This window comes from Eschrichtius robustus, chromosome 3, assembly GCF_028021215.1.
Source record: "Eschrichtius robustus isolate mEscRob2 chromosome 3, mEscRob2.pri, whole genome shotgun sequence".
NCBI classification, from domain to species: Eukaryota; Metazoa; Chordata; class Mammalia; order Artiodactyla; family Eschrichtiidae; genus Eschrichtius; species Eschrichtius robustus.
In genome coordinates this window covers 118115162-118142870 of record NC_090826.1, presented here as the reverse complement: position 1 = coordinate 118142870, position 27709 = coordinate 118115162, and the positions used below count along the sequence as shown (strand labels likewise).

Below are 27709 nucleotides of genomic sequence, written 5' to 3'. Positions count from 1 at the left end.
AAACGAGAAGTGTATGTGACCTAACTTTAAGTGAAAATGTCAGTGGACATTTTTCTGGAGTGGGCAGACGAATTCAAACATGGTTAAAAAAAAAAAAAAAAAAAAAAAAGACACGTAATATGAGAAAAGAGCAATCTAGTTAGGCAAAGGCGAGATTATAAATTTTCATTACAAAGACAAAGAAGATATGGACACATTAACTAAACAATAAAAACGCGAATATCTCCAAAAATTAATTCGTCGCGTGATTTCGCCTTCTTACTCCTGGGGTCGTCCAGGCTGCACCTAACCCCTCCTTCCTCGTTTTCCTTAGACTCCGAGGGCCAACAGCTGGGCAGCGCGCGAGTCAACCGAGACGCCCAGGGGTCCCCAGACACACCTGAAATCCGGGCTCCTGAGACCGTCTCCGGGGCACGAAACCTGCACAAAGGCCACATTCGGCTTAACGGTACAACCTGAGAAACCTATTTCAAGGCCGGAAATCTGAGGCCTGGAGAAAAGGCGCGCCAGCGTTTCCCGGAAGTCTGAGAAGGCCGATTGGCCGCAGCCCTCGGACGTCCCCGCCCCCTGCCCGCCGTCACGCCCGCGGGCGGCCCCGCCCCCGCTCCTGCCAGGGCAGCCGCGGTGGGGAGCCTTCCCGCAAGTCAGGCCTGAGTCAGGACCGGAAAGCTGGGAAGTGTTGATCTGTTCCCGACAGTGGGAGCAACGTGACACGATACCGGCCACACATCGGTGGGAGGGAAGTGGAGCACAGCGCAGGCAGCCTCCTGTTGGCGTCCCCACTTCGGGCCCAGGAGCTGGAAATGACCGGGCCTTGTCATTGCTCCGAGGAGAGTGGCGATCCCATAGATCTGAACACTTCATAGTCATGTGCGTGTTCCAGCCGGGTCCCATTCACTCCAGCTCCTCCATCTCCACCTAATCCCAATTATAGGTGTGCTATTTAAAAGTGTTCCTGTGGACGTATTAACCAGGAAAATTCTGGTTCAACAGAGTTGAGCAGTCCTCTAATTAAATAGCTTTCGGAGTTTTTAAACGTGCTAATAATATACACTTCCTAATCATAATGACTAACGTTTGTTTTACATTTACTTTGTATCACAGTAGTTTACAATGTCATTTAATCATTTTAACAATCTTATGAGATAATCATCAAAATGTTACAGATGAGGAAATAAAGTTGTAAAGAGATATGCCTGAGTTCCCATTCTAGTGATGGAGCTAGATCCAAACCCAGGTCATTTGTACTGATTGTCCACAAATCCCTTTTTAAACCAGAGCATCACTTGAGACCAGGCCTATAAAGAGTGTACTCTGTCTTGGAGTCCTTGGAGGGAGCATCTGTGAGGTCCAAGTCAAACAAGAGAATGTGAGCCCCAGCCCTACCATGGAAGAGGTGAATTTCCTGGTTTCTGACAACAAGGTGAGGCAGTGGGGAAACTGCAGGAAACTGAGGTTGGGGTGCCAGCAGTACTTCTTGCTACCTTAAACACAGCTGCTCCTGCCTACACCCCTTGCAGAACACTCCCCAATATTCTAATGAAACCCTGAAGGTGAGGCTAGTGCTGGAAGGGACTCTGAGCCTCCCACTCCTGAGGAATGGATTAAAAAAACAAAATAAAACAAACAAAAAACCCCTAAGAGTAGGAAGTGAGAACTTGACCCACCATCTGGTCTAATACAGTCACACTGGGAGTTGCTGGTGGGGGGGGGCGGGAGGAGAGAGGAATAGATTCTGAATAGATTTAACTCCCATCTCCTTCCAAGGGAAGACACCTAGACTAGAACAAATGTCTTTTGTAGAAGTCTGGGAATGAGACAAAACAGCTTACTGGGCAGAGACTTTGCAGCTAGAGGCAAATGAATGGGATGGGTCAATGGACTTGAACAATTAATGTCAGGATGGCAAAAGGCCCAACAGAAATAGCTGCAACTTAGCACATGGTACCCAGGGACAAGGCCAGCCCAACACATCTGAGAGCAGTAAGGTGCCAGCTGCCAGCCACAGGGTTGCCTCCCTTTTCTGCTACCTCTAGGTCATGGTAGGTCCACCTTCACCTAGATGCCACCTTGAGGAGAATAAGAGAGTGTTCTGGTGATCTATTGTTGTGTAACAAATGACTCCAGAGTCAAGAATTTGGAAAGGGTATGTTGGGGACAGTTTGTTTCTGCTTAAAATCTCTGGGACTTCAGCTGGGAAGACTTGGAGGCCAGAGGTGACTTGACGGCTGGGGGCTGGAATCATCTGGAGTTGCTCATTCAAATGTCTGGATGTTATGCTGGCTGTCGGCTGGGATCTCAGCTGAGGCCGTCAGCAGCAGCACCTACAAGTGGACTCTCCATGAGGTCTCTCTACTTCCTCAGATCCAAGGTGGCTGGACTCCAAGAGGTGGCATCCCAAGAGGACCAAGCAGGAGCTGTCACCTTTGACTTTGCATCCCTTCCACCTTAGTCATAGGCCCACCCAAATTCAAGAGGAGAGAATATAGACTCCTCAGTGGGAGGAATGTCAGCATCACATTTAAGAAGAGCACGTGCTATGGAATATCTAGCTGCAACCCTGTTGAAAAATTAAGAGGAATGATGAAAGACCAAGCATATTCCTATAGGGACTGAGTTAACCCCCAAACACCATGTTTTGTTATCTATTTCTGTATAACCACCTCAAAATTTAGTGCCTTAAAATAACAATTTATTATTTCTTATGGTTCTGTTGGTTGGCAGGGGCTCAGATGGGAATTTGGCTGGAACTAGAATGATCAAGATAGCCTTAGGCCTTTCTCCACATGGCCTTTATCTCTGGCAAAGTAACTGGTCTTCTTACATGGCACGGACTAGCAAGAGGGAATGTTCCAACCAAGGCAGGCAGAAGCTACAGATCTGTTAAGGCTCCACCCTGGAACTTACATATCAGCAGTTCTCAGATTCCTAGAGAAGGGAAATAGACTCTACCTCTTGAAGGGTAATTGTCCAGGTCACATTTCAAAAGAGCTTATGGGGTGGGAGATATTGTTGTCATCTTTGGAAACACAATCACCACCACAACTTAAACAAGAAAAAACTTAGAGATCTTTAACTGGGCAGTTAAAATTTCCCCCATTTCTCCACATCTTGTAGGATAGAGGCTTAAGAACAGGTTAGATCAATTATAAAATAGGCTACATTTTTTTTTCCCATGCATATCTGAATGTAATGAGTAAATTGTGAGCCACTACTTATGTCAAAATATTGGTCTGCACTAGAAAGAGTCTTAGTCTTAAGACATAAAACTGGAGAACAAATGTGAATCGGAATGGGAAATAGGAAGATTAATTTTGGTTTTGGACCTATATCTGTCCATCATCTGAGTGCGTGCTGTGACTTAACAAACACCCAAGATGGGCCAAATGATCAACTGAGACTTTTAAGGCTGACTCACTTGTTCTACATTCTCCTTTGCTCTCATCCTGGTTCAATCTACCATCACCCCTCACCTAAACAACTGCAGAAGGCTCCTAATCAGTTTCAGTTCATCCATAGTTGTCATCTTCCAATCCACTCTCCATTTATGTATCTTCAAGATACATATTTAAACACTTAATCCTAAGAATATCCTTTAATACCAAAAAAAATTACATAACTTTCTTGTTAGGGATTTCGCTATAATATCTTTAGATCCTTAAAGCTGGAAAAAAACTTAGAGACCAACACTTTCATTTTAAGGATGAGGAAACTGAATCTCATAGAAGCTAAGCAAGTTGTTCAAAGGCATACTGGTTAGTAATTGGCATAAGATGGAACATGACTTCCTAATCTAGTGATCTCTTTACTCATCACATTACCTTTCAAGAGGGAAAACATATAATAATAATAATACCTTATATTTTTATAACCCATATTTATACTTTAAAAAATCTGATTTATCTTTACAACAACCCTGTGAAGTGGCAGGGTAGATGTTACTACCTTTCATTTGTAAAATTAAGACAATGAAATAGCAACTTGGTGACTTGTCCAAGGCCATATCTAGTTGGTAATAGAATTGGACCTAAGAATAAAAGTCTTCAGGCTACTCTTTCAAGGTTTTAAACTTCTTTTCCTTTTTTTTTTTTTTATTTTTTTTTTTCTTAATTTTTATTTATTTATTTATGGCTGTGCTGGGTCCTCGCTTCTGTGCGAGGGCTTTCTCTAGTTGTGGCAAGCGGGGGCCACTCTTCATCGCGGTGCGCAGGCCTCTCATTATCGCGGCCTCTCTCGCTGCAGAGCACAGGCTCCAGACGCGCAGGCTCAGCAATCGTGGCTTACGGGCCTAGCTGCTCCACGGCATGTGGGATCTTCCCGGACCAGGGCTCGAACCCGTGTCCCCTGCATTGGCAGGCAGACTCTCAACCACTGCGCCACCATGGAAGCCCCTTCTTTTCCTTTTTAAAAAAATATTTTTATTACAAAAGAAATATGTGCTTATTATAACCAATCAGCACATAAATGTACAATGAAAACTTCTTAAGCAAGAATAACCAACCAAATGGAGAAGCCATACAGGAAAAGACATATTTAACTATCTTTTAAAGGAAATTAAAACAAAAGACACCCTAAATAAAGTAAAAAACAAAAAAACAAAAAACTAGAAACATGCTGAGAAATAATTCCAACACATATGACTGAAAAAGTGTATCTCTAACACACAAAGAGTGCCTACAAATTGATAAGAAAAAGAAACTAATAGAAAAGTGAGTAAAGGATATGAATAGGCAATTCATAAAAAAGAAATTCAGCATAGCCAATAAACATATGAAAAGGTGCTGGTAGTGAAAAAACCAAAAATTAAAAGAATAATATATCATTTTCACTCATCAGATTGATAAAAAGAAAAAGAGTAATAATATTCAGGGACTAAAAGGATGGGAGAAAACAGCACTTTTGTATCATTCTGGTGGGAATATAAATTACTATATTTTTTAAAAAGTAACCTGGCAATATATACTAAAAATAAGAATACATGTTCACTTTTGTCCAGCAACTCTACTTTTAAGAATCTAGCCTACTGAAATAAAACCATCAGTATAGAAGGCCAAATATATAAAGATGTTTATTACAATATTGTGGTAGCAAAAAGTGGAAATATCTTGAATGCCCATTAACAGGGGAATGATTGAATAAATGTCTCCACTATGGAATATTAGGCAACTGTTTAAGAAAATGAGATAAATTTATGTATACTTTGCGGTTCTATTTTATTGATTCCTTTTGACTATTGAGCCTCTGAACCTACTTCCTATGTTTGGGGGATCCCCACCCAACCACCGCTGCCCCAGCCTTGTAAGATACAGCTTTTCTCCCACCATAAAATGCCAGCTAGTCACTTTTCTAGCCTCTGTTGCAGCTAGAAAATCTGCAGATTAGACCACCAGTCCCACATCTTGAATTGGAAACAGGTGAGGGGAAGAAGCAGGGAAGGCAGTGAACGCAGCCTGGTGAGGGGTATGGCAACAGCGGCAGCTTCAGCCAGTTTCTAGAGGTGGTAGTCACAGTGACTCGAATAGTAGCACCCAATGTCCAGAACGCAGGACTGGCTACATGATTTTTGGGAGCCAGTGCAAAATAAAAATGTGGGGCCCCTTATTCAAAAATTATTAAGAATTTCAAGACGGGGACAACAGACAATTAAACCGAGGGCACAGCCTTTCTCAGTGCAGGGCCCTATGGGACTGCATAGGTCGTATGCCCATGGAGCCAGGGCAGAGTAAGTCAGATATGCAAGCCGCAGTGGTCGTGCCCAGTGGCAGTGGCAGCTCAGGGTACTAATTCGTCAGGACTAACAGGAATAACTTAAAATCCAAGTCTAATTCTCTATCTCCCTAGAAATCGTATGAACTACCCAATATCCTTTAATAAGTTATTTTTCCACTGAATTAGCCAGAGTTGATTTGTGTTTCTTTCAGCTGAGGACTCTGATACCTCAGTGATATATTAAATGAAAAAAGCAAGTTGCAGAGTAATGTGTATAGTACAAGAAAACAATCTGAAAGGATGCATAACAAGTGCTGAAGATTATTTAGTTTCAGAAACAGTTCCCTGACATAATTTCTCCCACTTCTTCTAGTAACATAATTTTTAGTTGGGCATATAACCTCTCAGAATAAAAACTGTATATTTCCTAGCCTGCTATATTTGCAGCTAGCTATGGTCAGTGACTAAGTTCAGGCCAATGAGATGAAAATGGGAACATCTTTGTGTGACAGCTTCAAGCATCATTCCTTAAAAGACAGCTGCTGCGTGCCCTTTGGAACTACTGCCATCTTGGATTATGAGAATCAGGGTTCCACCCTTGGGATGGAGAAAGAATGAGCTGGAAGGAATCTAAGACCCTGAGGTCCTCAAGCAGCAGAGCTCCCCTAACAACCCAGCACTGCATACCTCTGGACATTTTCATGGGAGCAAAATAAACCTCTCTATATTTTTAAGCTACTCATTTTAAATTTTCTGTCACTTGCAGCCAAATCTACTTTAACTAGAATAGTTTTTTCCCCAAGGAAGATGAGGTTGGAATGCTGGGGGTGGCGGAGGGGGGAGTCTTTGCATATCTCTGTTTGATTTGTTTGATTTTCTACAATGTGAATATATTCCTTCTATAATTTAAAAAAAAAATTTTTTTTTAAATCCCTGAAATTGTGGCCAGAAGGCCTAGAGTCTAATTACAGCTCCAATATTAACTGGTTATGGCCTTAGGCAAATCATTAAGTTTCTCAATATCTCAATTTAAAAATTTTTCCAAATGAGAGAAAGTAATTCAAATATTCTCTTAAAGTAGTTGAAAAAGACAAAGCAATATTCTGTATTACATGTAAAGTTTTGCAAAATTTCAGCTAAGAAAATTCCTTGAGAGGCTCCATGAAAAATAAGTCCAGTGGTCAAATGAGTTGAGGAAATGCTCTATATTATATCCCCTTTCCACTACTGAAGAGTTTTAATATATGCTTGGAAGTTAAACATCTGAGACTTCCCATAGGAGAAACTTGTTTTGTTTCACTAATCCAATCAGATAAAATGAGGGCTCGAGATTTCAGATTTTAGGGTCTGGACTTTCAGGAACGGGTCAGTTTGGGAGTTTGAAAACTGGTTCTGCAACTTACTGGCTGTGCACCTTGGACAAATTATTTAACCTTCCTATGTTTCAGTTTTCTCATATATAAAATGTACTAATATTATTCTCATTTTACAAGGGGCTATGCAAAAATAAGTTTAAAAACTTTGGTTTTACTTTAATTGCTCAAAAATTTTTGATAATTGTGAGAATAAAAACTCTGATCTAGACTTTTTAGGAAATTACTGACTCTGTGCCTGATTTCTGACAAACGAAGAAGGAGAGGGTAAAATTTGGGAGTGGTCTGAGGCAATATATTCTCAGAGAAGAGGTATGAATGATGATTGAGTGATTTTTGTATGTAACAAGGAGAGACACAGAACTCTGGAGAGCTCTGGTGTTCCTCTTGGTACTTGTTAAAATGAGACATGACATCTTATCCTAGCAGCATTCATCGGTACCTGTTTTCATTACTTCTTGGCAGTCTTCAGTAAAGTTCACATTACACAACACTTAAAAATTTTTTTTTTCTTATTATGGTAAAATACATATAAAATTTACCATCTTAACCCTTTTTAAGTGTACAGTTCAGTCGTATTAAGTACATTCATATTGTTGTATGACCAACACCCTTATCCATTTCCAGAATTTTTTTCATCTTGCAAAACCGAAACTCTGTACCTATTAAACAATAACTCCCCATCTCCCCCCCCAGACCCAGTAGAATTCTACTTTCTGCCTCTATGATGTTTGATCACTCTAAGTACAGGTACCTCATATAAATGAATCATTCAGTATGTCTTTTTGTGACAGGCTTATTTCATTTAGCATAATGTCTTCAAGGTTCATCTAAATGTTGTAGCATGTCAGAATTTCATGCTTTTTTAAGGCTGATCAATATTTCATTGTATAACGTTCACATTACTTCTTGTTATATTAAGAACTTTAGCCTTTAGCGACATGTTTCTTATATTTTGCCCACAGGAAGTGTCACCACACCTAGTTAAGACAATTTTTTCCATCTAGGATTTCAATTCACCTTTTAAAGGGAGGGAGTGAAGGCAGAACAAAGAAAGGTGTGGGAATTGGCTGAAATAATCATTCAAATGAGTAATTTCCTGGACAGTATTCTTAGGCTAGATATGTAGAAGAGCAGGCCCCCAGAACTGAATTAAGGAGTTAGATTTGGCGGGGGTAGGGGGGGACATTTACTCATTTATTTAGTTCTTTGGTAACAGATTTATTGAGATATAATTCATAGACCATACAATTCACTCAGTTCAAGGGCACACTTCATTGACTTTTAGTATATTCACAGAGTTGTGCAAATATCACCACAACCTTAGAAAATTTTCCTCGTCCCTGAAAGAAATCCCGTAGCAATTTGCCATCACCCTCAGGTCCCTTCTCAGCCTTATGCAACCACTAACCTACTTTCTGTCCATACAGAGTTGCCTATTCTGGAAATTTCATATAAATGGAATCATATAATATGTGGTCCTTTGTGACTGGCCTCTTTCACTTAGTGTAATGTTTTCAAGATTCATCCATGTTGTAGCGTGTACTGGTAATTCATTTCTTTGTTTGTTTAGTAGACGAGAGAAATAATAGCATGAATTCATTCTTTGTATTACTGAATAATATTCCATTGTGTGATTATACCACATTTTATCTACTCATCAGTTTTTGGACATTACAGTTGCGTCTATTTTTTGGCTATTATGAGTATTGCTGCTTTGAATACTCATGTATACGTTTTTGTCTGGACATATGTTTTCATTTCTCTTGGGTATATACCAAGAAGTGGATTATTAAAAAATTTTTATTTTATATTGGAGTATAGTTGATTTACAATGTTGTGTTAGTTTCAGGTATACAGCTATGTGATTCAGTTATACATATATCCATTCTTTTTCAGATTCTTTCCCATATAGGTTATTACAGAATATTGAGTAGAGTTCCCTGTGCTATACAGTAGATCCTTGTTGATTATCTATTTTATCTATAGTAGTGTGTGTGTATTAACCCCAAACTCCTAATTTATCCCTCCCTACCAAGGAGTTAGATACTATAGGACCAGAAATGAACTTGGGAAACTAGACTGTTTTTAGTATTCATTTCTTTTTGTGTTCTTATTTAAAACTGTACAGGAGATTGGAGATACATGCTGAGGTGGCAAGCCTCAAACGTTCTCTACAGATGGTAAGACCACACTGTGACAGAGGGAGGGGAAGAATGGCATATACTTTTAGAAACTGGAGTAGATGTTAGAAGAGGTTCTACTCTAAAGGAGTTTTCCTCTGAGTATTTTCCACTGTGTGAGGTCAGATGAGACCTAGGACAGCCCAGAACAAAAGGACCCTCCTCCCATCATATCCCCAGAGGCCACTGTCAATGTGAGCCAGTCTCTGACTCTCCTCTCCCTACCAGGAACTGAAGAGACTGTGCCAGTACCTTTCCCCATGATCAGCTTCCAAGGAGGCAAAGCTTTCATGCATCTGACCTCAAGGGTCAGTGGGACTCTGGGAGCATCCTGAGGGATGGGAGAGATGCCTGGAGTTCACCCCCATCACACTTCATCTGGCTCAAGAGAATCACTCTTCATCTACTCATCACTATTTCTCACCCAGGTTTCTCCCTAAAGCAATGCCTTAGGGGGAGCTCTTTCCCTGGGTACACAGCAACACTGACATATTAATCGCATCTTTCTGCGCAGAGTTGGTGGCAATCCTCCAACAACAAGAAGTTGAAGTTCCTTCCCCATTCTGGGTTGAATAACCAAATTTTCTTGGCTCTTAGAGTCTCTCCTCCCCCCACTTCTTTTTAAAACTTGACTCTGTCCCTGACTCTTTGCTATCCCATTGCTCAATATCTTCCATCACATCCTCCTCCTCATGACTCTAACACTTATGTAATTTAAGGATTTGGTGGCAGGAGACAATGGGCAAAAGGTTTCTTCCTTTGCAGTGTAGGGGGTAGGGGACTGGTTGTAAAACTAATCTCCACTAGAGGGAGACTTAGTCTTAAGAAAGAAAACTGGTTATGAAATTCGTGACGTTTAGAGGAAGTAGAGGTATTGACTCATTTATATAGCTGTTGTATGTAGCCAATTATCTCTGTAAAAAAAAAAAAAAACTCTTGTGAAAATAATGAGAATTCATTTGTTTTTTATTTTAGGAATTACCTTTTTTTAATCTTAATTTTATAATTATGTAAAATATTTACATGGTTCTAAAATCAACTCTGCAAAACAAGGTATATTCAAAGAAGTTTATCTTCTACCCCTGTCTTTTCCGCATTATTTCTCCTCTACCTAAAGGTAATCACTAATCATACCACTTATTTTTCCATCCTTTTTCTCTTAGAAACACATATATTTCTATCTCCTTTTTAATATAAACAATAGCACACTATTCACATGTCCTGCACCTTGCTTTATTCACTTTAAAGTATTTCCTGGACATCATTCCACAGCAGCATCTTCCTCACTGCTTTTCACAGCTGTGTAGTACTCCACTGTGTGGAGATACCGTATTACTGACAGCTGAGTTGTTTCCAGTCTGTAGTTATTACAAATAATGCTGCATATAATAGTTGACACTTTTCATATTTTTGCTAGAGTATCTTTGGGATAGATTTCTAAAAATGGAATTGCTTAATCAAAAGGCATTGATAATTGTGCTAGCTAGATACTGCCAAAGTCTCCATCGTGGAGGTTGTACCATTTTACATTTCCATACTCAACATATTAGAATGCCTGTTTCCTCATAGACTGACCAACAGAGTACGTTATCAAACTTTTGGATTTATGCAGTCTCGTGGGTAAAATGTGGTATCTCCATGCAGTTTTAATTTCAATATTTTTAAAATTATGAGCAATACTGAACAATTTTCATATGGTTAACAGCAATTTGTATGTCTTTCACTGTGACATGCCTCATTATAACCAGTTTTCTATAGGGTTATTAGTTTTTTTCTTCTGTATTTTTAGAAGTTTTGTTGTTGTCGTTGTTTGTTTGTTTTAATATTTATTTATTTATTTATTTATTTTGGCTGTGCCGGGTCTTAGTTGTGGCATGCAGGATCTTCGTTGCGGTGTTTGGGCTTCTTAGTTGTGGCATGTGGACTCTTAGTTGTGGCATGTGGGATCTAGTTCCCTGACCAGGGATCGAACCTGGGCCCCCTGCATTGGGAGTGTGGAGTCTTACCCACTGGACCACCAGGGAAGTCCCTGTTGTTCTTTTTATCAAAGATGCTAACTCTTTGCCTGTGGTATAACTTTTTCCCCCAGTTGTCTTTTTACTTTTTGGTGGTGTTGTTATGTATTAAAATTTATCAATGCATCTGTGGAGATGAGCATTTTTTTTTTTACCTTGGATCAATTAATATAATAAACTATATTAATGGATTTCCTTTGACTCTCCATCTTTGCATCCATAGAGTATTATCCACTTGGTCATGATACAATTTTTTTAACATACTACTGGATTCTGCTTACTAATATTTTATATAAGATTTTTGTATCAATATTAATAAGTGAAGTTGATCTATAGTGTTTTTTGTTTAGTCTTTGTCATGGTTCCAAAATTCAAGTTTGGGAATCAATGTTACACCCACTTCATAAAATGAATTTGTGAATTTTCCTTCTTATGCCATGCTCTAAAATAGCTTAAAAAGTTAAGGATTTATTTTTTTAAATTTGATAATATCTTCTGTGAAACTATGTGGATCTGTTTTGTTTTGTGGGGTAACTCTAACCAGTTTCTCTAATTCTTTTATGTTAAATGGTCTGTTTTTACTCTGTCTCCACAGGGGTCAATTCTGTTAAATTGGGGTTTTATACAACATTATACATTTAATGTAGATTTTCGAACATATTTACATAGAATATTTAAAAATTTTTCTTTTCTGTGTCTCTTTCTTTCTAACTTTATGTATTTGTGCTGTCTTCCCCCCCCCCCTTTATTTTGAGTAGTTTAGTTAAGAAGTTATCAATTTAATTTTTTCAAAGAAACAGTTTTGGATTTATTTATTTTAAAAGAGAATTTTAATTTCCAGTTTTAAGAGTTCTACTTTTTGTTGTCGTAGTTTTCAAACCCATTAACACTGCCTTTTTTTTTTCTTACTAATTTCTTTCTTTTGCTGACATTTTGTTTGCCTTGTTTTTTTTTTTCCCCCTAGTTTTTTGAGACATAATGTTCATTTATCTTTGCTTTTTAACTTTTATTCATTTAATATTATATCTTTCTCTGATAGTTGTTTTAACTATTTCCCATAGATTCTTGTTTTCATTATTAATATTTTCGTTTTGTTTTGCATTTCTCCTTTGACCCAGAAGTGGTTAACAGCAAGTTTTTAAATTTCCCATTTGGAAATTTAAATTGGAATTTATTGAGATTTTTTTCTGTGGCCTAAGATGTGAATGTGCCACATTTTTGTGATTTTTTGTGAATCCTTTATATGCATTTGGGGGGGGAAGAAAGCCATATTCTCTATTATCAAGGTTCAGAGTTTAATATATATTAAATCTATCTTATTTATTATGTTGGTTAGGTTGTCTGTATGTGTACTAATTTCTTGTTCACTTTGTCTCTCTAGATCTGATTTGTTAAAGTCTCCTATTATTAATGTGCGTCTATGTCTCCCATATTAAGTGTAATTCTTTCTCTTTTTTTAATTGTGGTAAAAATTTCTTTATCTCGAATCCTGCAGCCTGTGGAACAAAAACCACATTCACAGAAAGATAGACAACATGAAAAGGCAGAGGGCTGTGTACCAGATGAAGGAACAAGATAAACCCCCAGAAAAACAACTAAATGAAGTGGAGATAGGCAACCTTCCAGAAAAAGAATTCAGAATAATGATAGTGAGGATGATCCAGGACCTCAGAAAAAGAATGGAGGCAAAGATCGAGCAGATGCAAGAAATGTTTAACAAAGACCTAGAAGAATTAAAGAACAAACAGACAGAAATGAACAATACAAGAACTGAAATGAAAAATACACTAGAAGGAATCAATAGCAGAATAACTGAGGCAGAAGAACGGATAAGTGACCTGGAAGACAGAATGGTGGAATTCACTGCTGCAGAACAGAATAAAGAAAAAAGAATGAAAAGAAATGAAGACAGCCTAAGAGACCTCTGGGACAACATTAAACACAACAACATTCATATTATGGGGTCCCAGAAGGAGAAGAAAGAGAAAAAGGACCTGAGAAAATATTTGAAGAGATTATAGTTGAAAACTTCCCTAACATGGGAAAGGAAATAGCCACCCAAGTCCAGGAAGCACAGAGAGTCCCATACAGGATAAACCCAAGGAGAAACATGCTGAGACACATAGTAATCAAACTGGTAAAAATTAAAGACAAAGAAAAATTATTGAAAGCCGCTAGGGAAAAACAACAAATAACATACAAGGGAACTCCCATAAGGTTAAGAGCTGATTTCTCAGCAGAAACTCTACAAGCCAGAAGGGGGTGGCATGACATATTTAAAGTGATGAAAGGGGAGAACCTACAACCAAGATTACTCTACCCAGCAAGGATCTCATTCAGATTTAATGGAGAAATCAAAAGCTTTACAGACAAGCAAAAGCTAAGAGAATTCAGGACCACCAAACCAGCTCTACAGCAAATGCTAAAGGAACTTTTCTAAGTGGGAAACACAAGAGAAGAAAAGGACTACAAAAACAAACCCAAAACAATTAAGAAAATGGTAATAGTAACATACATATCGATAATTACCTTAAACGTGAATGGATTAAATGCTCCAACCAAAAGACACAGGCTTGCTGAATGGATACAAAAACAAGACCCATAGGGCTTCCCTGGTGGTGCAGTGGTTGAGAATCTGCCTGCTAATGCAGGGGACATGGGTTCGAGCCCTGGTCTGGGAAGATCCCACATGCCGCGGAGCAACTGGGTCCGTGAGCCACAATTACTGAGCTAGCGCGTCTGGAGCCTGTTCTCCGCAACAAGAGAGGCCATGATAGTGAGAGGCCCATGCACCATGATGAAGAGTGGCCTCCGCTTGCCGCAACTAGAGAAAGCCCTCGCACAGAAACGAAGACCCTACACAGCCAAAAATAAATAAATAAATAAATAATTTTTTAAAAAAAACAACAAACCAAGATATTACTTTAAAAAAAAAAAAAAAAAACAAGACTCATATATATGCTGTCTACAAGAGACTCACTTCAGACCTAGGGACACATACAGACTGAAAGTGAGGGGAAGGAAAAAGATATTCCATGCAAATAGAAATCAAAAGAAAGCTGGAGTAGCAATAGTCACAGCAGATAAAATAGACTTTAAAATAAAGAATGTTACAAGAGACAAGGAAGGACACTACATAATGATCAAGGGATCAATCCAAGAAGAAGATATAACAATTATACATATATATGCACCCAACATAGGAGCACCTCAATACATAACGCAACTGCTAACAGCTATAAAAGAGGAAATCGACAGTAACACAATAATAGTGGGAGATTTTAACACCTCACTTACACCAATGGACAAATCATCCAAATAGAAAATTAATAAGGAAACACAAGCTTTAAATGACACAATAGACCAGATAGATTTAAGTGATATTTATAGGACATTCCATCCAAAACCAGCAGATTACACTTTCTTCTCAAGTGCGCATAGAACATTTTCCAGGATAGATCACATCTTGGGTCACAAATCAAGCCTCAGTAAATTTAAGAAAACTGAAATCATATCAAGCATCTTTTCTGACCACAGTGCTATAAGATTAGAAATCAATTACAGGGAAAAAACTGTAAAAAACACAAACACATGGAGGCTAAATAATACATTACTAAATAACCAAGAGATCACTGAAGAAATCAAAGAGGAAATCAAAAAATACCTAGAGACAAATGACAATGAAAACACAATGATCCAAAACCTATGGGATGCAGCAAAAGCAGTTCTAAGCGGGAAGTTTATAGCAATACAAGCCTACCTCAAGAAACAAGAAAAATCTCAAATAAACAATCTAACCTTACACCTAAAGGGACTAGAGAAAGAAGAACAAACAAAACCCAAAGTTAGCAAAAGGAAAGAAATCATAAAGATCAGAGCAGAGGGCTTCCCTGGTGGCGCAGTTGTTGGGAGTCCGCCTGCCAGTGCAGGGGACGTGGGTTCAAGCCTTGCTCCAGGAGGATCCCACATGCTGCGGAGGAACTAGGCCTGTGCACCATGGCTGCTGGGCCTGCACTCTGGAGCCCGTGGGCCACAACTGCTGAAGCCTGTGCGCCTGGAGCCTGTGCTCTGCAGTGGGAGGGGCCACTGCAGTGAGAAGCCCACGCACCACCACAAAGAGTGGCCCCTGCTCGGCGCAGCTAGAGAGGGCCTGCCTGCAGCAATGAAGACCTAACACAGTCCAAAATAAATAAATAAATAAATAAATTTATTTTTTTAAAAAAAAGATCAGAGCAGAAATAAATGAAATAGAAACAAAGAAAACAATAGCAAAGATCAATAAAACTAAAAGCTGGTTCTTTGAGAAGATAAACAAAATTGATAAACCATTAGCTAGACTCATCAAGAAAAAGAGGCAGAGGACTCAAATCAATAAAATTAGAAATGAAAAAGGAGAAGTTACAACAGGCACCGCAGAAATTCAAAGCATCCTAAGAGACTACTATAAGAAACTCTATGCCAATAAAATGGACAACCTGGAAGAAATGGACAAATTCTTAGAAAGGTATAACCTATCAAGACTGAACCAGGAAGAAATAGAAAATAGGAACAGACCAATCACCACTAATGAAATTGAAACTGTGATTAAAAATTTTCCAACAAACAAAAGTCCAGGACCAGACGGCTTCACAGGTGAATTCTATCAAACATTTAGAGAAGAGCTAACACCCATCCTTCTCAAACTCTTCCAAAAAAATTGCAGAGGAAGGAACACTCCCAAACTCATTCTATGAGGCCACCATCACCCTGATACCAAAACCAGACAAAGATACTACAAAAAAAAATTACAGACCAATATCACTGATGAACATAGATGCAAAAATCCTCAACAAAATACTAGCAAACAGAATCCAAAAACACATTAAAAGGATCATACACCATGATCAAGTGGGATTTATCCCAGGGATGCAATGATTCTTCAATATACGCAAATCAATCAATGTGATACACCATATTAACAAACTGAAGAAAAAACCATATGATCATCTCAATAGATGCAGAAAAAGCTTTTGACAAAATTCAACACCCATTTATGATAAAAACTCTCCAGAAAGTGGGCACAGAGGGAACCTACCTCAACATAATAAAGGCCATATATGACAAACCCACAGCAAACATCATTCTCAATGGTGAAAAACTGAAAGCATTTCCTCTGAGATCAGGAACAAGACAAGGATGTCCACTCTCACCACTATTATTGAACATAGTTTTGGAAGTCCTAGCCACGGCAATCAGAGAAGAAAAAGAAATAAAAGGAACACAAGTTGGAAAAGAAGAAGTAAAACTGTCACTGTTTGCAGATGACATGATACTATACATAGAGAATCCTACAGATGCCACCAGAAAACTACTAGAGCTAATCAATGAATCTGGTAAAGTTGCAGGATACAAAATTAATGCACAGAAATCTCTTGCATTCCTATACACTAATGATGAAAAATCTGAAAGAGAAATTAAGGAAACACTCCCATTTACCACTGCAACAAAAAGAATAAAATACCTAGGAATAAACCTACCTAGGGAGACAAAAGACCTGTATGCAGAATACTATAAGACACTGATGAAAGAAATTAAAGATGATACAAACAGATGGAGAGACATACCATGTTCTTGGATTGGAAGAATCAACATTGTGAAAATGACTATACGATCCAAAGCAATCTACAGATTCAATGCAATCCCTATCAAATTACCAATGGCATTTTTTACAGAACTAGAACAAAAAGTCTTAAAATTTGTATGGAGACACAAAAGACCCCAAATAGCCACAGCAGTCTTGAGAGAATAAAAAAGGAGCTGGAGGAATCAGACTCCTTGACTTCAGACTACACTACAAAGCTACAGTAATCAAGACAATACGGTACTGGCACAAAAACAGAAATATAGATCAATGGAACAGGACAGAAAGCCCAGAGATAAACCCACGCACTTATGGTCAACTAATCTATGACAAAGGAGGCAAGGATATACAATGGAGAAAAGACAGTCTCTTCAATAAGTGGTGCTGGGAAAACTGGACAGCTACATGTAAAAGAATGAAATTAGAACACTCCCTAACACCATACACAAAAATAAACTCAAAATGGATTTGAGACCTAAATGTAAGACCGGACACTATAAAACTCTTGGACGAAAACATAGGAAGAACACTCTTTGACATAAATTACAGCAAGGTCTTTTTTGATCCACCTCCTAGAGTAATGGAAATAAAAACAAAAATAAATGGGACCTAATGAAACTTAAAACCTTTTGCAAAGCAAAGGAAACTACAAACAAGACGAAAAGACAACCCTCAGAATGGGAGAAAATATTTGCAAATGAATCAACGGACAAAGGATTAATCTCCAAAATATATGTGCAGCTCAATAGTAAAAAAACAAACAACCCAATCCAAAAATGGGCAGAAGACCTAAATAGACATTTCTCCAAAGAAGACATACAGATGGCCAAGAAGCACATGAAAAGATGCTCAACATTACTAATGATTAGAGAAATGCAAATCAAAACTACAGTGAGGTATCACCTCACACCAGTTAGAATGGGCTTCATCCGAAAATCTACAAACAACAAATGCTGGAGAGGGTGTGGAGAAAAGGGAACCCTCTTGCGCTGTTGGTGGGAATGTAAATTGATACAGCCACTATGGAGAACAGTATGGAGGTTCCTTAAAAAACTAAAAAGAGAATTACCATATGACTCAGCAATCCCACTACTGGGCATATACCCAGAGAAAACCATAATTCAAAAAGACACATGCACCCCAATGTTCATTGCAGCACTATTTACAATAGCCAGGTCATGGAAGCAACCTAAATGCCCATCGACAGACGAATGGATAAAGAAGATGTGGTACATATATACAATGGAGTATTACTCAGCCATAAAGAGGAACGAAATTGGGTCATTTGTAGAGACGTGGATGAATCTAGAGACTGTCATACAGAGTGAAGTAAGTCAGAAAGAGAAAAACAAATATCGTATATTAACGCATATATGTGCAACCTAGAAAAATGGTACAGATGAATGGGTTTGCAGGGCAGAAATTGAGACACAGATGTAGAGAACAAACATGGACACCAAGGGGGGCAAGCGGCCAGGGGGGAGGGGTTGGTGGAATGAATTGGGAGATTGGGATTGACATATATACACTAATATGTTTAAAATGGATAACTAATAAGAACTTGCTGTATAAAAAATTAAATTAAAAAAAAATTCTTTATCTCTTTTAAACCATTTTAGTCAGAATTCTACTTCTTGGATAATTACAATTGCAACCCCTGCTTTAATTTAAGAAAAACATTCTGGTACTTTTTTAGTCATTGATTTTTAGGCTTCTTGAATCTCTTCAATTTAGATATATTTCTTTTATACAGCATAGTGTTGGAATTTGCTTTTATAGTCAATGTGAAAATCATTTTAACAGGTGTGGTAAGCCCATTTATATATTTTTTGATGCAATCAATATTTCTGGCCTTAGATCTGCCTTACTCTTTTATGTTACATATTTTTTATATATGTAGGTCTCTCACCATGTGATCTATTTCATATGCTTCCTCCTCTCCCCACCCCCCACTTTTTTTTAACATACCTTCTGGTATTTAAGAGTTTGTATTTTTGTTCTAATGGTTAACTTTATCCTAATACTTTTATACAATACATAAGTTCTGTCTCTTTTTTGCTATTGTCTATATGAGCACGTGAGATGATAGAAAATACATATATTGGTCTCTGCCCCTTGTTCCTGGCACAGAGCTCCTGAAACCCTTGTAAATACCTAAGTGATAAAAGCACTAGGAACATCTTTTGTGCTAACATTTGGTCTTTGACCCTGGTTCCTGACACAGTGCTTGGAATTTCCTGGGTAATAGGGGTGGGGGTGTCTTTTGCTCTAATGAGGTGATTATTGGTGGGCTCCTGGATGGAAGCTGGTTACCAGAAAGACCAAGTCATGATTAGAAGCTTAGACTTCAACCCCATCCCCCATTCTCTGGAGAGGGGAGAGGGGCTAGAAATGGAATTAACGATCGATCAGGCCTATGTGATGAAGACTCCAGAAAAATCCCAATAAGATAGGGTTTGGAGAGTGTCCAGGGAGAGTGGCAGACCCAGAGAGGACATGGGAGCTCCACGCCCCTTCCCACATACTTTCCCTAAACATCTCTTCTATCTGGATGTTCATCAGTATTCTTTATCATATCCTCACAGATATCCTCAAGTATTTTGTTGAGTTCTGTGAGCCATTCTAGCAAATTAATTAAACTCAAGGAGGGGGTCATGGGAACCTCTGACTTACAGCTGATTGATCAGAAGCACAAGTAACAACCTGGACATGCAATTGGCATCTGAAGGGTGGGGGGGCAGGCGGTCTTGTGGGACTGAGCCCTTAACCTGTGGGATCTGACGCTATCTCCAGGTAGATAGCGTTAGAATTGAGCTAAATTATAGAACACCCAGCTGGTGTCATGGAATTACCTGATGTGGGGAAAACCCCCTTGTCTGGTGTCAGAAGTGTTGTTAATGAGATAGTAGTGTGAGAGTAAAGGAGAAACACAGGAGGACTGGAGTTTTTCCTAATATAGAGCAACACTGAAACTATCTAGGAATCTCTTAATCAGTCACTCCCCCCACCAGCCCCCATTGCTTTCCCCTAGCACCTAACTTGAGGCAAATCCTTTTATTTCTAGTTAATACCTGTATATGATAATCAGGGCTTATTCTATTGATACTTCTCACATACTACCTAATCTACCTCACATATCTAATCTCTCATTGTTAGCTGTACTATATTTACAGCGTTGCCAAGAAATCTGGAAACATAAATGAATACATATTAATGGTTTGTTGGTATTATATTTCAATACAGAACAAAATAGTATCTTTTCCCAGACTTTATGGCCACTGTGTATATCGTCAAAGCACATAGCTATCACATAACTACACTTTCCATTAGAACCATCGTTTATTCTTGGTTATTCAAGTAAACATAAATTTAATTCTCTCCACTAGTGAGAGACACTGATGTCTCTTCAGTCATTGTGATTGTCTACAGCTTGTTCTCTAGATTCCTCAGGAAGTGTTCTTATCAAGAATATTCTTCTTTTATGGGGTATGGGAGGGGAGACGTAATAGCAGTCTCCAATAGAGGGAGCCTTAGGTTCCTCAAAGGAAAGAAAATAGGATAAAAAATTTGTAATCTTAGAGAAATTTTGAAATAGTGTCTATATTTGCAGCCATCCATTCCTTCAGTGCTTACTGTGTACAGAACTGTCTTCAGTTCCTATAAAGGAATATATAGAAAACAGGGAGGTGTAAATAGTTCAAAGTTGGTCCAGGAGCTTGGTTGGATAAGATCCTGTTAGCTCAGGATAACAGGCAAAAGCCAGGTCTCCAATCCAAGACCCACTACCACCTGCCCCAGTGAACTAGCATGCAGGGTACTTTGGAACTATCTGGAAGAAAACTTGGAGAGCTGTTGGTCAAACTATGTAATAGATGAGATGCTCAAGTTTTTACTAATGAGGTTACTAATGATTTTTCTGGTTTTAAAATTGCCATGGGGGGGAATTCCCTGGCGGTCAGGTGGTTAGGACCCTGCGCTTTCACTGCCGAGGGCCTGGGTTCATTCCCTGGTCGGGGAACTAAGATCCTGCAAGCTGCGTGGTGAAAAAGAAAAAAAAATTGCCATGGGAAGAAAAATACATTGAAAGTTCAGGTTGCTAACTTTTGGCTATTATAAATTCGAAATCACTAATTGAGGTAGTTTACCTAACAACGCAAATTTTTGAGGGAGAAGTTGCTGTGAATCTCTTTAATGTCTGGGAAGAGATGTGGGATAAAAGCAAACTTGGAGATCTAATCAATCCATCAAGGCTTCAAGATCTGCCAGAGAACTCTTGATAAATGGCTGGAGGGGATATAACCTCTAGAAGGCAATTTGGCAGTATCTATCAAACTGCACATATCCTTTGACTTCACAATTTCATTTCTATAAATTTATCTTACAAATATACTCACACAATGCAAAACAACACATGTAGAAAGTTATTCATTGCTGCATAGCAAAAGTTTAAAAACAAACTAAATGTTCAACAATAGGGAACTGATTATAATACATCATTAATGTATACTATGCAGCTATAAAAAAAGCAAGGAAGCTCTTTATGTACTAATATTTAATGATATTCAAAATATATTTTTAAATCTTAAAATGAAAGTAGTTGGGGCTTCCCTGGTGGCGGAGTGGTTGAGAACCTGCCTGCTAATGCAGGGGACACGGGTTCGAGCCCCGGTCTGGGAAGATCCCACATGCCGCGGAGCAACTAGGCCCGTGAGCCACAACTACTGAGCCTGCGTGTCTGGAGCCTGTGCTCCGCAACAAGAGAGGCCGCGATGGTGAGAGGCCCGCGCACCGTGATGAAGAGTGGCCCCCGCTTGCCGCAACTAGAGAAAGCCCTCGCACAGAAACAAAGACCCAACACAGCCAAAAATAAATAAATAAAAATTTTAAATAATACAGACATACACATTATAAAAAAGCAAAAAACAAACAAAAAAAAACCTGATCACTCTAGAGTCAGAATACTTGGGATTAAATCCTGGTTCTACTCCTTACTGCGCATGCCCCAGTTTCCTAGGCTGGGGTTCTTGTGAGAACCAAATGAGAAAATATAATAAAAAGCAATTAGGACTGTGCCTCGCATATAGTAACTACATTAGTTCTTATTATTAGATTGACAAAAACAGGAAAAACATTGGTAAGGGAGTGGAGAACTAAGCACTCTCATACACCGTTGGCAGATGTATAAACTGGTACAATGTCTTTGAGTGGCAATTTGACATTGTCTACTAATGTCCTAAATTCATAAACCCTTTGACTTTACAATTCACTTTTAGAAATTTATCCTACTAATCACATATGTTCCTAAAGATATACACATATATTTCTCTCTATATATATTTATATTCGTAAAGATATATATGTAGATATAGATTTTCATTGCAGCAATGTATGTAACAGCAAAAGACTAGAAATAACCTAAATGGTCATCCAAATGAGACTAAATAAATACATGATGGTACACCCTAAAATGAAATAATAAACTGTCATGAAAAAAAAATCCCCAAGATAGTCAAAAAAGCAAATCACAAAACAGTGTGAACGGCTTGCTCCCATTAATCTTAGAATGTATAGAATATTTCTGGAAGGAGACACAAGAAAATAATAACAGTAGTTGCCTCTGAGGAGCAAGACTGGGAGTTGAAGTCAAATGGAGATTTGCTTTTCATTAAATACCTTTCCGTAAAAGTGAAATTTTTTTCCCATGTACACTTTTTTCAATTAAACAAAAACTAGTTAATTAAAAAAAATAAGATTGCAGCCATCATATAACACTGCATCTCTATCAGAAAAGCATACCAGCTAAAGACAGAAGTTCCAAGAGAAATGATGCTTGCTTAAATATCATTGTGGCTTTAGGAACCAAAATGTTATCACTCTAGAGAGTAATGAGAACCACAGGGACTAAGCACACGAGTCCCCTTTCCAGACCTCACATAAGCACATCTGTTAACTGCCAGAGTCTGTAAAACAAGAGCTGTTTTTACCTCCACCTCTAGAAGTGTAGGAGTGTTCTTGTACTTGGTGTGTTGGTTGGGATGAGGACTTTGGGAGAAGAAGGAAGGGAGAAGGGATTGACAATCATCCATTTAAATGCTCCCCTGGTTCTCAATGATCTATTTCTTTGGACAACTTACTTCTTAGTTTTTTCCTTTCATTTTAATACCTTATGGATAAACTTTATAATTCAGAAAACACAATTCCACTTTCTCCCTAACAACCCAGTAGATGGTTCTGATAATGCCATTTTAGATTAGTCTCAGACAGGTTTCCTAGTCCAACAAATATTAGGTTTGTGTCATAGCACCACCACTTAATTTTCTAAATCTGATGATTTCCACACTACAGCTTTCTTTCATCATCCCTGCTCAATCTCCTGGCACCAGCTCCTGATTCCACCTCATCCCAGCCAACATCAAGCACCTTTGTTTTTAGGCTCTGTGATTCTAGAGAGTGATGGAAGAGACAGGAGTCATTTAAGGACTAAGGATATGTTTTTCTTTCTGGGGACAAATCTGAATCAGCTGCTTTTAAAAACATCATTCCTGGACTTCCCTGGTGGCACAGTGATTAAGAATCCGCCTGCCAATGCAGGCGACACAGGTTCGAGCCCTGGTCTGGGAAGATCCCACATGCCGCGGAGCAACTAAGCTCGTGTGGCACAACTACTGAGCCTGTATTCTAAGAGAGCCCATGAGCCACAACTACTGAATCCCACGCGCCTAGAGCCCATGCTCTGCAACAAGAGAAGCCATGACAGTGAGTAGCCCGCACAGCACAACGAAGAGTAGCCCCCACTCACCGCAACTAGAGAAAGCCCGCGTGCAGCAACGAAGACCCAACACAGCCAAAAATAAATATATTTATTTAAAATAAATAAATAAACAAAATAAATAAATAAAAACATCATTCCTTTGTTATTCTGAGAAAACGAAGTAGTGGACCCTGTAAACAGGGTCTTGGCAGTACTGAGTACCTACCATGGTATGACATTATCTAGATACTTTATTCACCTCACCTCATTTACCCTGTAATTGTTCTATTATCTCCACAATACAAATGACTATAGAAATTCAGTGAAGGGATGTCAGTTGTTTAATGCCATACAGCTCCTATGTTCCTGTGTTGAGTAAGGACTCAAACCCCAGTGTCTGGCTCTAAAGTCTATGGTACATTACACCACACTGCCCAATGAACACAGCTCTTGGGGCTCCATGGTTTGTTGTGGTAGTTGAAGACCCCAGTCAAAGACAACCTGGAAGTTCTTAAGCAGGGGAAGTTATGCTAGAAAAAAGTCAGGGCCACTATTCAACCAATTTTCTCACATTTATTTACTCTGTCCCTCCCATCTCTAAAATGAAAATGAACCTAAGTTTCAGGGGAAAAGATTGGGGGCAGTGTCAGCCAAGACAGTGATAAACAAGAAGGAAAAGGCAGCCCCTGCTAATTGGGAGGTAGTCCGAGAAGGTCGGCCTTCTTGCGGTTGCCAGGCAACACAGGTAAACAGAGGAAGTGGCAGGATCATGGCCACTAACTACAGTGCCAACCAAGTAAGTACTCTTTTCCATTTCTTTAACGTTTAATTTTGCCTTCCAGATTCCACCTTTCGCCTGACCCCTCCCATAGGATTCTGATGACTGAATATATAGCTAAGAGTCAGGTGAGATAGTATTTTTTTACCTCCTCAGCTCCTCAGGGGAGGGAGGGCCTAAGGACAAGTAATAGGTATCTCTGGGTTAAGTTTGTAGGCCCTAACCCAGAGGTCAGCAAATTTTTTCTGAAAAGGGCCAGAGAATAAATATTTTAGGCTTTGTGGGTCGAGTGACAAAATCAGAGATATTATATAGGTATGAGAGAAAACACTTTTCCATAAAATTTTGACAAAATTCAAAATACAATAACTGAGTGCAATTTTTTGTAATATTAATGAAAAGCATGAAATTCTTATAGAATGAGAAAATATTTCGCTTAATTGGGGTACAAAGTTAGTGTTCCCCTTTATCAAATCAACTGCAAATGTTCATCTATAGAAACAATTCTTAGCTTTCTCAGGCCATCCAAAAACAGACAGGAGGATGGATTTGGCCCAGGCCAGAGTTTGCTGACCGCTGGTCTAGACCAGCACTGCAATAAAAAGATAATGTGAGTCACAAATGTAACTTTAAATTTTCTAGTAGCTACGTGAAAAAAATTAAAAAGAAATAATTTTAATAATATAACTTAGGGACTTCCCTGGCGGCGCAGTGGTTAAGAATCCACCTGCCAATGCAGGGGACACAGGTTTGATCCCTGGTCCGGGAAGATCCCACATGCCGTGGAGCAACTAAGCCCGTGTGCCACAACTACTGAAGCCTACGTGCCTAGAGCCCGTGCTCCAAAACAAGAGAAGCCACCGCAATGAGAAGCCCACGCACTGCAACAAAGAGTGGCCCCGCTCGCCACAACTAGAGAAAGCCTGCGTGCAGCAACAAAGACCCAACGCAGCCAAAAAAAAAATAATAATAATAATAATAATTTAGCCCAGTTAAGTCCAAAATATTATTTCCAACACTTAATATTTTAAGTTATAATCAGATGTTTCACATTTTTTGTACTAAGTCTTCAAAATCCATTGTATTTTATATAGCTGACCCTTGAACAAGGCAGGGATTAAGGTACAGATCCCCACACAGTTGAAAATCTACATGTAACTTTACAGTCGGCTCTCCATAACCCGGGTTCCACATCCACAGATTCAACCAACTATTGATCATGTAGTACTGTAATACATATTTATTGAAAAGTACATATTTATTTATTTATTGTAAGTTAACCTGCACAGTTCAAACCCATGTTGTTCAAGGGTCAACTGTACTTACAAAGCACCTCAATTTGGACTAGTCACATTTCCAATGCTCAATAGCCACATGTGGCTAGTGGCTCCCTGTTGGACAGCACACAGATGAAACAAATCACATTCTCTCTAAAGTGAGTTAAAGCTTACTTAGCATGGTTGTTCATGTCTTTGGTCTTCAAATCTAAAGAACTGTGCCTAGCTATCATTTCCTGGGCTTGGGGCCTTTGGGTCTCATAGGGATTCTCATCTTTTTCTCCACAGTATGAAAAAGCTTTCTCACCCAAGTATCTGCAGAACTGGTCTCTCGCCAAGCCAACAAAAGAGGTATTCCACATTCAGCACAGCACAATGCCAGTTTCTGGTTCTTTACGTCACACTCTATGTAATTCATTGGTACCTAACTTCTTTCAGCCTTCTTTGAATTCCCATATCCTCCTCTCCCTCAGCCCTTAATTCAAGCCCTTCAGATACTTTCTTCCACTTTTCCACTCCATCTTCACAAGCACTTCTCTCCCCACCTCTACCCCAGAGGATTTCTTCCCATGAAGGCTACACTCAGATTATCGCCAATGATCGTGGTCATCTGTTGCCTTCAGTGCCCCGTTCCAAGGTGAGATACTCGCCTCCATTCTCATCTTGAAAGGTATAGAACTGAGGCACAGAACTGTAGTAACAGAGCGGGGAGACGTGCAATCTCCTGCAGCTCCTATTTGGGAAATTAAAGTGCAATCTAATTCACACTGTAACACGAGTGCCCCCAAACTTCCAGCCAGCTTATCCAACAGAACAGGGTTGTGTTTAACACCCAGAATTCCTTAAGCTGATGAATGATCTGTATAAAATGAACACCTTCAGGTGATAACATTTATGCAGTGGGTACGCTGCCAAACTTAACCTAAGGATATGGAATTGAAGCCAGCAGAGATAAGGGGATGAAAAAATTAGGGTAGCCTAAATGAGAGAGGGGGAAAAGGAAGAGTGGGGAAATTATGCTTTCATTCTTGTTTCATGATGATGCATTCCCAAAGGTAAAGGATGGAAATAAGACAAACAGAAGGCCCACCAATAGGTCAGTTACTGGGAGTGAGAAGCCCTGTTGAGGAATCCCATTCTTCCTTTTAGGCAAGTCCTTGGGGTTCCTTCATGGGCACCTGGCAAATGCCTCTGAAGGTACCCCCTGCTCGGGTGACCCTGACCTCCCGTACAGCTGCTGGTGCTGCCTCCCTTACCAAATGGATACAGAAAAATCCTGATTTACTCAAGGCCTCCAATGGGCTACATCCTGAAATCTTAGGCAAGGTATCTCTTCCTCCCATCTAACCTCAATCCTGTTGTCTTCACTTCATTTCAACCTCAAAAATGCCTGTTATACTACCACAATCCCAGCAGGGGGAACCTCTAACCAATGCTGTCTTACCCTGTCTAGTCCTTAAACAACCTCTGAGGCCTGAAGGGATAAGCTAAGGGCATCTTATCCACACCCTCCCACTCACACCCCCTCCACACAGTACAAAATGAGCTGATCTCAAGGGGAAGTTAACAGTATCAAATTTAACTCTTATTTGAAACCTGACCTTTTGTTCATGGAATGGGGAGAAAGGGATCTAGAATTGTGAGATGGATTGGGAATGATCTAGGCCTAACCTGAAACATAATTGTCTCTTCTATTCCACCCCTGACAGCCCCGTGATCCAGACAGTCAGAAGAAACTTGAGAAGTCTATCACAAAGACTGTACAGCAAGCACCAAGTCCAACCATAATCCTAAACTCCCCAGAATCAAATCTCAATTCCCCAGATCAACTCCAAAGCTCACACCCCTCTGAAGGTCACACTCCGGGTCCCCAAAGCCCACCCAACTCTCCAAAGAGTCCACCTGGAAGCCCATGTATGCTAGAACACTGTGCAGGTCCTAATTTAGCCGAGGTCCAGAAATGCAAACCTGGAACTCCATTAGGGACTAAGGGACCACACTGA

The 27709-nt window shown here is 39.3% G+C and overlaps 1 protein-coding gene across 1 annotated transcript; it reads left to right on the top strand.

Moving 5' to 3' along the window:
* The first annotated feature begins 36 nt into the window (after nucleotides 1-36).
* CFAP126 (cilia and flagella associated protein 126) lies at nucleotides 37-27709 on the top strand. Its single transcript, XM_068537614.1, has 6 exons — nucleotides 37-59; nucleotides 698-825; nucleotides 25990-26057; nucleotides 26263-26343; nucleotides 26856-27032; nucleotides 27416-27709. Exons 1-6 carry the CDS (start codon nucleotides 37-39, stop codon nucleotides 27707-27709), a joined length of 771 nt encoding a protein of 256 aa, XP_068393715.1.